This window comes from Bos indicus, chromosome X (genome assembly GCF_029378745.1).
Source record: "Bos indicus isolate NIAB-ARS_2022 breed Sahiwal x Tharparkar chromosome X, NIAB-ARS_B.indTharparkar_mat_pri_1.0, whole genome shotgun sequence".
Classification (NCBI taxonomy): Eukaryota; Metazoa; Chordata; class Mammalia; order Artiodactyla; family Bovidae; genus Bos; species Bos indicus.
The window spans coordinates 20550451-20563162 of record NC_091789.1 but is presented as its reverse complement, the minus strand read 5'-3'; the positions used below and the strand labels follow the sequence as shown (position 1 = coordinate 20563162).

Here is a 12712-nt window from a genome sequence, read left to right as displayed (position 1 = left end):
GGTCGTGAAGATCTTTTTTGTACAGTTCTTCTGTGTATTCTGGCCACCTCTTCTTAATATCTTCTGCTTCTTTCTGTTAGGTCCATACCATTTCTGTCCTTCTTCGAGACCATCTTTGCATGAAATGTTCCCTTGGTATCTCTCATTTTCTTGAAGAGATCTCTAGTCTTTCCCATTCTGTTGTTTTCCTCTATTTCTTTGCCTTGATCGCTGAGGAAGGCTTTCTTATCTCTCCTTGTTATTCTTTGGAACTCTGCATTCAGATGCTTATATCTTTCCTTTTCTCCTTTGCTTTTTGCTTCTCTTCTTTTCACAGCTATTTGTAAGGCCTCTCCAGACAGCCATTTTGCTTTTTTGCATTTCTTTTCTATGGGGATGGTCTTGATCCCTGTCTCCTGTACAATGTCATGAACCTCTGTCCATAGTTCATCATGCACTCTATCTATCAGATCTAGGCCCTTAAATCTATTTCTTACTTCCACTGTACAATCATAAGGGATTTGATTTAGGTCATACCTGAGTGGTCTAGTGGTTTTCCCCAAGAGTTACCAATATGAAGAGAAAGTGGTTAAGTTGTATCATGTTTCTCTGTGCTAGAAAATGTATAGCCCTCATCTCATTTAGGCCTCACTTCAACTCTAAGACGAATGTAATATTACTACCCCAAGCCTCACATCTAGGAATCTCTGTCACATCTCTGCCAAGAGCTGCGATATGAACTCAGCTCTGTTCTCTCCATGGCCCACTGCACCATATACATTCATGAGAGTAACAGGGAACTCGGTTTGTGACATTGAAACCCAAGAATTTATCTCTTTGTTCCTCCTTGGAAGAGTCCAGTTACCTTTATTTATTTTCATTTATTTATTTCTTGAAGAAATAGTACACTCTCTCAGCACAAGATTCAAAAGACAGAAAGAAGTATAGGGTGAAAAGAAAATCTCCCTTCCTCCTTGATTCCCAGATACCCAGTTCCCCTTCCTGAAGACTACCACTCATACTTGTTGCTTGTGTATCCTTCCAGAATGTTCATCTCTTTACTTGTTTATACCTACGGACAAATGTAAGCAACCTGCCTTGGCTGGGAAGCCTTGGTGACAGCATTTGGGATGAGATCAAGAAGGCCACCCATTGTGCTTAGCCACAGAGAGCAAGATAGGCAAAATTCATCCTCAGGGTCACTCCATTTCAGTGAGTCTTCTCGCCTCTATTCCCCTACTGTCCTGCTTACCCTGACCTATCCTTCCCTCCCAAGGGAGAACAACTGGCTTCAGACAGTTCCTGTTCTGTTCCCTTGTTCAGAACCCAGCCTGCTGTGCCTCAGGAGCTGTCTTGGTTGAGTTCATCCCCCCTAAGGAACTGATGGGTGTCTGGACTGATGAGCCACCATTTTCACAAAACATGTTGACATTTTAACAAGGGGCTCCAATCAAAAGAGTAACTTGAATAATGGGGATTTCAGATGCTTTGTCATGACAAGCCAACAGGATAGCATTTTTTTTTCCTCAAAAGGTATGACCTTGTGACTTCTCTTCTCTCCTTCCTGCATGCATGTCAGACCAACTGGGTACCTGGAAACTTGGGCCACCTAAAATTGCTTGACTCTCAGTGCAGTGAGGACTCTGACCATGATCTTTTTTTCCTTTCAGGATGTGGACATACGAGTTTTTGAAACAAAATCTCTAACCCTGTAGACAGTTCTCCCCTAATATAGGCTCATGTCTTCTCTATCAAAAGAGAGGAAACAACTATTACAATGAATAGGAGAATTATTCTAGCTTTAATATTCACTAAATGCTATCTCATTCTGCCCCTTCCAAAATAATATTTAGAATATGAAGTTGGAGCAGATGGTTTTACAAATTCAACATTTTCCACAATCTGGGGGTGGGGGAAAGTGGGATTTCTGCCGGGATTTATTTATGAAATCTTTGTTTGTGAATGGAATTCATTTTGATTTCCTCAGGTAATATTCTTCTCACACTATTAGACACAGCTTCACAACTCAAGGAAGAAAAACAGTTGGGATCTTCATCAAAGTAGTCTGCATTGGGAAAAAAAAAAGAGCATTTTCAGCTGTGGCATTACAGGCTTTGCACATAGTAGCATCAAAAGATATGTTTATCAATTGAAGGAATGAATAGAAGAATTAGACAGGAAGTAAAAGTTGTGGTGCTTTCCTCAGATAGTTTAATCTAAATCTGGGGTGAATTAATTCATCCTAACAGCATTGTTAGGCAATTACAAGTGCATCCGTTCAACCTGCATTATGACTTACGAGCTGTGTTATTCACAGTAACCTTAACCAAGGGGAGGCTAGTCATGGGCAAAGACTGGAGGCCTTCAGGAAGAGACAACACAAAATAATAGCACACCTATCTGTATCTCCTATGAAATTGATATTCTTGCTCTGAATGTTCAGCTGTTTCTCAAGTTTGAGAGTGCCTAGTGGTACAGAGCAGAGAAGGCAATGGCACCCCACTCCAGTCCTCTTGCCTGGAAAATCCCATGGGCAGAGGAGCCTGGTAGGCTGCAGTCCATGGGGTCGCTAAGAGTCAGACACGACTGAGCGACTTCACTTTCATTTTTCACTTTCATGCATTGGAGAAGGAAATGGCAACCCACTCCAGTGTTCTTGCCTGGAGAATCCCAGGGACGAGGGAGTCTGGTGGGCTGCCGTCTATGGGGCCGCACAGAGTCGGACACGACTGAAGCAATTTAGCAGCAGCAGCAGCAGTGGTACAGACGGCGCAAGTTTTCACTCAGTGCTAATGGAACCAAGTTTTTGGCCGCCATACGTCTGATGGCAGCATCCAGATTGCAGTTTTAGAACCTGTGGCCCAAGAGGCTGGACATCCTGCCCCATTGGCTGAGTTACTGTCACAAATAACGAGCATCTCGGTGCTGGCTGCAGGCACCTGGGCTCTCCAGGTCTATAGCTTGGTCTAACAACATTACAATCCAGGATGTGGTATTTACTACTGCTCTTTCAAAGAAAAACATGTCCATTTGTGTTGTATATTTGCTAATGAAACAATATCCCTCAGAGGCAGCAGGGGAGCCAGCAGTAACTCACCTTCTTAGAAAAATATTCCCCAATCAGTCACAGCTATTGCTATCCAAGGAACTCCCACAATTTGGCCCCCCTTATGCCATGCTTCATCAGTGCCTCCATATGAGCACCAACATATCTTCAGGTTAGCTGGCCAGAGTTTGATGGATGCTTGTGGCCAAGGAAAGATTTTCTTCATATGCACCACCAGGCAGAAATGGAGACAGAGACTCCAACACTAGTCAATGAGCCTAAACTGGAAAATGATGTTGCTTCACATGGTCCTGAAGCTGATAGACACTTTGGAGATGGTCCATCTTGGCCCCCACTCCACCCTCCACCATGTTGAAGGTAAGGAAATGTCACTCTGAGTAGGGAAGTGATGTGCCCAAGGTCACAGAGTTAGTGGCTTAAGCCAAAGCCTTCCGACTCCAAATTTGGTGCTTTTATTTTTTTTAACCTATCATACTGCTTCCAGATTGGCTGCAGCTCTTGGAAATAGAACTGCTGAAGGAGCCAATAGAATTAAAACTACAATGGATGAGGATGTTCCACCACCAGCACTGAGATGGTGGGAGAATGACTACAGCCAGGCCACCAGAGGCATTCTGTGTGTTGACTGGACTCTACTTTGGTCTTTAAGAAAGGAAAACAACCTGCAGTATGATACAGCTGGAAGCACAGAACATGAAGGCATTACATCACCACCTCGAAGTTCTTAAGTTCTTGCTCTAGTTTGCCTGTCTCTTTACCTTAGGCTTTCAGACCAATCCTTTCACTACACTTTCCCTCCTAACACCCAGCTCCAACTCAACATCAGTCACTGTACCTAGAAACTTGGCTTCCTATGGAAGAAGGTGAGCATCCAAGAGTGACATGCAGCGCAGCCTGTATTCTCAAGTGTGTGCGATGAGTGACTAGCCTGGAAGCCAGAAGACCTGAGTTCTGGCCCCAGTTCTGCTGCTGGTGGGCTGAGTGGCTGTCCATAAAGCATTCTCCTTTTCCTGCTTAAGGTCCCTCATCTGTAAAGTAGGGGCTTGCCCTGAACAGCATATAAGGTGCCCTTGGATTTTAACAGTGTGTGAAGATCATTTGTAATTACCCATGAATGATTTTTTTTTACCTCCAGTCTTTTCTCTCCTCCGTTAACCTAACCACCCACTGCATTGCACACACTCAGTTCGGTATGTGCATCTATGCACAGTTTCTTGGCCCAGAGTGAGCCTGGGTGTACACATGGACCTGTGCATGTCATCTTGAGGAAGAATCATTTCCCAAGACGGCATCTGTGGCCTCATACTAACTCAGTGTCTCTGGAATATGAGTGTAGGTAGCATAGCCTTTTCTCTCACCATTTGGGGAGCTTGTTTCTCAGGAGTGCCTTGGGCAGAGCCTAAAGATTTCAAAACGGAACTAGCTGCAGTTGACAGATGACGTCAACAAGTTGTGCACAAAGATTTTCCTCGGTCTTTCCTGACATTGAGCCCACCAGGTGCTGCCATCTGAAACGGCACCCCAAACAGTTAAAAATGGAAAACTCATCAAATTGTAGACTTCAAATGGGTAGATTATACCTCAAGAATCCTCTTAAAAATATAAAGCTCAACGTACAGACTGTTCACTCTGGGTACCTCAAAGAGTGAAAAGTAAGTCTGAACCATAATGTGCAGTACAGGCAGAGCCAATTCACTTATCAAGCATGCCTCCTTCCCCTAGAGCCCAGTACAGGGACCAGCAGGTTACTGACATGCCCAGCAAAAAGGAACAGGATCTCTGTGCTGTTTACAGAATCTTTCAGTTCAAGCTCCACCTTCCCTAAAGGCAATAAACTGAGCTTTGCATGGAGACTGAGAGAAGCTACCTAAATGGGATGGAAGAGCCTTTGGATGTATAAAAAACTGGTTTGCCTGGACTGGAGCTCTTTTCAGTGGCAACACCAGAGTCCACTACATCCCTCACTGTGCGGGAAGGACCTTCGGTGCATCTGGGCAGCCCACCAGCCATCTGAGGGAGGCTGACAAGTTCTCTCCTCCTCTACCATCACTCCTTGTTTCCCACATCTGGCTGTGGGCCAGAAAGCCCCTGGGACCCAGTGCCTGGAACACAGTAGGCACTCAATCAATGTTCTTTTAATTGAATTGAGACTCAAGTGACAGCAAGGACAAGCAGTCCAAGGAATTTAGGCCCAAAGTGAAGCCTTACTAAGTTAAAATATGGCCCAAATCACATCCTTCACCTGACTTCATTCATCTCCACACAAAAGTACAAATCATTTTCCTGGCAAGGAAACAGCCTCCGTTGGATGCTAACGCTGTATGAACTCAAGTCAGGAGGCCAGTTAACCTCATCAGTCTGGAAAAGCTGCAAAAGTCAAAACTACCCCAAACGGCATCTTACCGGAAGTGTTATCCAGTCGCAACCACTCATAACAGAAAAGCAGCCACTGCTGCCGCACATGCTCCTTCACTGCACAGTGGAACACAAAAACGAGGAACCCTAAGTCAGGAGAAGAAGGTCAGTCTCTTCAGCTTCTTTCACTCACAGTCACCAGTGCCTAGACTCAAGCCTACTCTTGTCACCATCAATACTCCTCCCAAGGAAACCCAAGGCTATTACTAGTTTTCTGAGGTCACCTTTCTAGCTCCCTCCCAACGGCAGTGATAATAAGAAAGTGTATCAGGATTTCACATCAACCATAGTTTTCCTCCTGGGCTACTGTCCGTCCTAGAGCTTGAGAGGTCAGATGTGCAGTGAGAAGCAGCCTCTGAGATGGCTTTCAATGTAGCCCAGACCTTGGCATTCACATCCTTATGTAGTCTCCTCCCATATTGCACCAACAGAATAAAATATGGCAGAAGTGATGGCACGTCATTTGCAAGATTAGATTATAAAAGACATTGTACAATCTCTCTCTCTCTGGCTCCTTGTCTTTCTCTCCCTACCCACCCTGCCCCCACCCTCAGAGCTGATTAGAAGCTACAATGGTAATCATATTACAATATATAATGGGTAAAACGGAGTATAAGCTTTAAAACACTTGTGAATCACTATATTGTACACCCATAACTTAAATAATACTGTACAGCAACATTACTTCAATTTTAAAAAAAGAAGGGACTTCCCTGGTGGTCCAGCGGTTAAGACTCTGTGCTTCCAATGCAGGGGCCATGGGTTCAATCCCTGGTTGGGGAACTAAGTCCCCACATGCCACATGGCCAAAAATTAAGTAAATAAATAAATATATGCGACTTAAAATTTTTTAAATAAATAAAAATAAAACCATAAAGGCTTCCCTGGTGGGCCAGTGGTTAAGAATCCACCTTGCAATGCTGGGGACACTGGTTCAGCCCCTGATCTGGAAACATTCCACATGCCAAGGAGCAACTAAGCTTGTCATGTGCCACAGCTAAATGAAGCCCGTGCACCTAAAGCCCATGCTCTGCAACAAGAGTTGTTGTTTAGTTGCTAAGTCATGTCCTACTCATTCATGATCCCATGGACTGTATCCCGCCAGGCTCCTCTGTCCATGGGATTCTCCAGGCAAGAGTACTGGAGGGGGGGTGCCATTCTTTTCTCCAGGGCATCTTTCTGACCCGGCGATCAAACCTGATCAATCCCTGTTCTCCTGTATTGCACGCAGATTCTTTACCACTGAGCCACCAGGGAAGCAACAAGAGAAGTCACCTCAGTGAGAAGCCTGCACACCACAACTAACGAGAGTAGCTCCCGCTCACCACAACTACAGAAAACTTGCACAGCAATGAAGACCCAGTGCAGCCATAAATAAATAAAAAGAAAAAAGAAAGAAAGAAAAAAGGGACATTAAATGCTCTGCTTCATGGAGTGGGGGGCTTTCTGTCTCTAGGAAGCTGCAGGTGGAGGCTTACTGTTACTTGATGGGAAGATGTGGCTTCCCAAGCCCCAGCCCTGAGACTCTCTGATTTCATGTGGGAGGCAGCAATCTGGAGGCTAAACAGAATGACAAATCTCACTACCTCCCCTGAGGGGTTTATCTCCATTTGTAACCGAACCACTGTGGTGAGGAAGCCAGCAGCACTCACTCTTTGGCTAAGCAGTGACCACCTGGAAGGTAGTCCGGCAACTTGATGAGAGCACACCCCAATCTCGGTCTCAGAGCAGGTAAAACTCCTTCAACTTCAGCAGGAATAAGGGGGCCACAGTGACAAACAGCCCCTCTTACTGCTCTGATTTCCTGCACGGAGTTTAGCTAGTTCTCAGACTTAAAGGTTATTCTGTGAATTGCAATGAGCTGCGTGCCAGCTCTCCCTCTCTGCCTGACAGCCTCCCTTTTTCTTTCCAATAACAGATTGATCTGCTTACTCACTAGCACATAGCCATGAGGGAAGATGGCAGGTTTTTGCCACCTGTATTTTTATTTGTACATCCCTCCTTCAGAAATAGCTCATCAAGAGCATCATTTTTTTCACACCTGACCACAGGGCAACCCCCTTCAGCCAAACTTGCAAACTTGCCATCTGTCTTTTAAATGGCTAATTTGTTCATTTGTTTCATTGCATTCTTGTTTTGAATATTTGGGACGTGTACGTGTGTGTGTATGTCTATGGAACTTGAGTTTTAAACTCCGAGATCCGAAAACCCCCTCTCTGCAAGATGGCACATTCTATCTTGTAGGCGGGACTAGGAACTAGGAAGGCTTGGTGATTGACATAAAGCTTATCTGACAGACAGAGACAGCCTGGCTCTGTCCATGCTGGATCTGTGGGGCTTTGGTTTTCGTCCTCAGGAGATATCTCATTGGATTCTGCATCTACCCATCCAGGCTTCCCATTTAGAGAGGACTCTCTCCTTCCAGCGTGAGAATGGAGCATGTGCTGTTTTACAAACACCCCTCCCCTGCTTGTAGCTCTAAACTTCTTTGCTTTCGGTTCTTTCGTCAGCTTTTGCTTTAATCCCTGTTTCCATAAGGTTGAGTGTGTTTCTCCTCAGAGCTCGTGTGCCTGAGAGAAGCCTGGAGTTAACTGCTTAAGAAGAAATCCACACAGGCGTTTGGTTCTGAATCCACCTCCGTACACAGTCTAGAGCAAGGCACTTCCGTTTTCAAAGCATCATGCTGCTGAGACCGGGGTATCTCAGTGGAGGCCAGGTAAAGTCAGGAAGTAAAATGTAGAACCATCGCCAGGGCCTCGGTCAGTGATCTGGGATACGACCAAGTGCTGGCAGCCTCAAAGGAAGCCGTGTGACAGTGATGTGCAGTGCTTCTAAAATCTCTGTCCCCACTGCCAGAAGGAATAAAGACGGCATGCGGACAAAAACAACACACTTTGTGTCTCTTTACATTCCAATCAGAATTGGCTATATAAGGGACATCCCTGGGAGTCCAGTGGTTAAGACTCCACACTTCAATGCAGGGTGCATGGGTTCAATTCCTGGTCAGATAACTAAGATTCTGCATGCCACTCGGTGTGGCCAGAAAGTAAAAGTTTTTTTTTTTTTTCTAAATTGGCTGGTTGGTGGAATCCAGTGGAACAGAAAGTTTCTTTATTTTTTTCTTAAAGATTTTTTTGATGTAGACCATTTTTAAAGTCTTTATTGAATTTGTTGCAGTATTGCTTCAACATTGCTTCAGTTTGGCTATGAGGTATGTGGGATCTTAGCTCCTTGATCAAGGATGGAAGTAGCACACCCTGCATTAAAGGTGAAGTCTTAACCACTGGGCTGCCAGGGAAGTCCCAAAAAGTTTCAGTTGATACACCTCATTGCTCTAAAATGAGACTGTTTCTTGAACCACAGGACTTGCAGTCAAAGTATACCTTATTCTGAATTGTTCCCCCACCCCCTGCAGCACCTTGTAAATGACTGGCCTGAAGTAACTGCAGAGCAATTCACATTTCCCAAGTTTCCTCAGGGGTTAACAACCACAATGATAAAGGATTCTGAGGTTTTTAAAACGCCAAATTTGAAACAAAGTTTTAACATTTTTCCCCCAGCAGCATTTCTCAGAGCTTGTAGATGCCAAGGTACATTGTGCCATTTCAAGAGTGAGGGAGGTACTTTTCTGCATTCCCCAAAGTTCTTTGACCATAGTACTCTTTCTTGCTGAGCACCCTATGGGATCACCAGCTCCCTTTACTCTAATAAAAGGGTTAAGAGCAATAAAGTGAAAGTGAAGTTGCTCACTCATGTCCGACTCTTTGCGACCCCATGGACTGTAGCCTATCAGGCTCCTCTGTCCATGGGATTTTCCAGGCAAGAGTGCTGGAGTGGATTGCCATTTCCTTCTCCAGGGGATCTTCCCGACCCAGGTATTGAACCCGGGTCTCCCACATTGCTGGCAGAAGCTTTACTCTCTGAGCCACCAGGGAAGCCCCTAAGAGCAATAAAGGAGATCCTAACTCAATGGACTTCCCAGGTCGATTCCCAGCCTGCCCCAGAAGCCCAAATGAACTGAGCCAATCTTGAGGATAATGGTGTGGGGTGGAGTTTGAGACACCCAGGATTATTCTGTATGCCTCTTCTTGCCAAAAATTTTAACTAGGCAACATCAGATTAAAACAAACAGCAGCAATTACTCAGAGATATGTAAACCAGAGCCCTAGCTTTTACTTTTCATGGCATCCTTGGTCTTCCATTTAATAACTTCAGTAATCATTTGCTCCTTTTGCCAGAAAGTAGACAGTGAAGGGCTATAAAGTCATTAATTTAGGATCAGCTAATTCAACCAGCTGTGGTAACTTTTTCAAGATTGGTTTGTAGTAAAACCAAGATCAGAACCTTGGCTTCTTGCCAGGACCCACTGCTCTTTGCTTTCCACCTTCAATCCTCTATGGCTCTAGAACTTCCTAACCAGGTTCCTTCCCACAATATGAGGATATCTGATGCAGCCAGAGTCTATAGGGTCAACAGTTCAATGTTTCCACTGCCCAGTAATTTCTATGTTCAACAGGATTTGAATGTGTACACTTAGGAGCATGATCTATCGATGCAATGAATACTGTAGGAAGTGCTGCCAATCAGTGTTCCACAAAGACGTGGCCAGCTAGCTGGAGCTGAGTTAGCTATCTGGGTTGCTCTCTACATCCCTGAGTAAGAGAGAGTGGGCTCATTTAATGAAGCCCTAACATCTAGCCAATGTTTCTAATGGCTTCCTGTCAGTCACTGACAGCAGAGGCCTCTTGGATTATTTTTTCCTCCTTTGAAAAAATACTGAAGACTACAGGTAAGATTTTCTAAAGCAGTAAGAGCTTTGATGGAGGTCTAGCTTGAGCCACAGAAGGTACAGAGAAACAACAGTTACCTTGCAAAGTGTTAAAAATGGCAAAAAGATATAAGAAAAGGGTCCTCACAGGTCCCCAGGCAAAAAAGGCCAACCCCTAGGTGAGACCACGTAAGAAGGTCAGGCCTGTTGTGCCTTTGAGGTCTTGTAGAATCACCTTCTGTCAAGTCTTTTGGTTTTGGGATTTCATGGAGTTCAGTTGAGCAAGAACAGTGCAGAACACAGAGAGATTCATGAGAAATATGAGGTAAAAATAAGCCACCACTGAGATGGAGAAGATAGGATCATCTTTAATCCAACAACTGGAAGAGACCAAGGAGAGAAGCCCATTGTGAGGTAGAGAAACATAAAGTCCTACTTATTTTATTGGAGTACAGTTGATTTTCAATGTTGCATTAGTTTCTGCTGTACATCCAAGTGAATCAGGTATATATACATGTATATTCACTCTTTTTTAGATTCTTTTCCCATATAGGCCATTACAGCGTATTGAGTAGAGTTCCCTGTGCTCTACAGTAGGTTCTTATTAGTTATTTATTTTATACATAGTAGTGTGTATATGTCAATACACACAATTTATCCCTCCCCCTCTTTCCCTCCTGGTAACCATAAGTTTGTTTTCTATATCTGTGACTCTGTTTGTTTTTAAACTGCTATTTTTTTATGAGACTCTGAAGATCACTGAGTCAGTTTCATTTCATGTGAGAACACCTAGGCCTGGGGTGTAAAGCAACCCGACAGACTTCACTCATGCTCACTGGGGGCAGAGCTGAGACCAGAACTCCAGTCTCCTGAGCCTCAGTCCAGGGTTCTTCCCAGCCTCAATTTAGAAATCCTAGAGGACAGTTCTGCCTTACGCATGCAGAAACTTCTCAGTCCAGTTCCCTAGGAGGCTCTTTTCTTCCTCAACAGCAGAAAATGAAATTATATCTTTCCCCCCAATGTGGCTTACACCTGAGTTTTTATTTGCAGGATAGATTCTGCTTTGTGTGATAAATATCACAGTGAAAGGACATAGGTAATGACTGGCTTTTCAGAATGTTATATCAAACAGTAATGAGCTCATCAGAAGTAATGAAAATGCAACAAAAACAGGACAGCTCTAACTGTATTGCTTTCAAATATGATGTTTATTTTTGACCTCCCACCACAGCTAGAGGTTTAAACTTCAAAAGGCAACTCTGGCCACTGGATTGATTAATGGCTCTACAGTTTCTATTAAAGAAGAAATATGTAGTAATTTATATGAACAGATACTTCATCTCATAATATGCCAGTTACTACAGACATTACCTCTGATTTTTGAACATAGACAAGCTTTACTAGTATAACTGTGTGTCAACTTAGCTGAGACTTCTTTTCCAGAACCAGGAAAATCCCCTGTGGTCATATTGTTCATGTTGGTATGAATACTTTCATATACAAGTGCCTTTTGTGTGTTTGTGTGAGTGGGATGGGATTCGGGGTGAGGGATGCATTTAACTCTCCCAGTAGAATCTAATACTTAGGGTTCCCCAGGCTTGTGGTTGCCGATGGGGATGGGGATGGGAAAGGGATGGATTGGGAATAGCAAAATACAAACTGTTACATATATGTGTAACTGAATCACTTTTCTGTATATCAGAAACTAACACAACACTATAAATCAACTAGACTTGGATAAAATAGATTTTTTAAATAGATTTAGATTTAATAAATATTGTTACTGCATTCCTATATGTGCTTATTTGCCAATCTGAAGTGCAATGAATTGGGCATTTATTGCAAAATGTCTGTAGCTTATAATAATAAAGATGTTCAATCTTGTGGTAAAAAAAAAAAACAACCCAGAACTTAAGGTTCCCCAAATATCACCTTCAACCTTAAAAAAGGCTGTAAAGTGAAGTGAAGTGGTCAGTCATGTCCGACTCTTTGCGACCCCATGGACTGTAGCCTGCCAGGTTCCTCTGTTCATGGGATTTTCCAGGCAAGAGTACTGGAGTGGGGTGCCATTGCCTTCTCCAGATCTTCCTGACCCAGGGATTGAACCCAGGTCTCCCACATTGTAGGCAGACGCTTTACCATCTGAGCCACCAGAGAAGGCTATAGAAAACTCTTTAAAAAAGGTAGCACTATATGTTTGCATAGAGAATCATCTCCATGACATGTTAAGTACAAAGCAGTGTATATCTACTATTTGGGTGACAAAGTGTGCAGGAGAATATCTACACAAATTTGATTGTTGGTAATAAGAGTTGCATAGAGTTTTCATCTGGGGAGCTGGGCTTTGGGAGTGGACTTTACTTTTCATCCTCTACCCTTTTGTACATTTGAATTTTATACCATTGTGCATGTACTATTTCTTCAAAATACAATTATTTTTTAAAAAGCTCTTAGAGTACTCTGCCTTTTCCTCACCAATTCAC

General features: G+C 43.7%; 1 protein-coding gene across 1 annotated transcript in view; it reads right to left on the bottom strand.

Moving 5' to 3' along the window:
• Positions 1 to 1916: 1916 nt before the first annotated feature.
• The window catches only part of ADGRG4 (adhesion G protein-coupled receptor G4), a 117471-nt gene continuing 106675 nt past the window's right edge, over positions 1917 to 12712 (bottom strand). Inside the window, 5 exon segments of the mRNA XM_070784186.1 lie at positions 1917 to 2062; positions 4419 to 4480; positions 4482 to 4554; positions 5450 to 5548; positions 10329 to 10609. Of these exon segments, the coding sequence (XP_070640287.1) occupies positions 1917 to 2062; positions 4419 to 4480; positions 4482 to 4554; positions 5450 to 5548; positions 10329 to 10609 (661 nt within the window).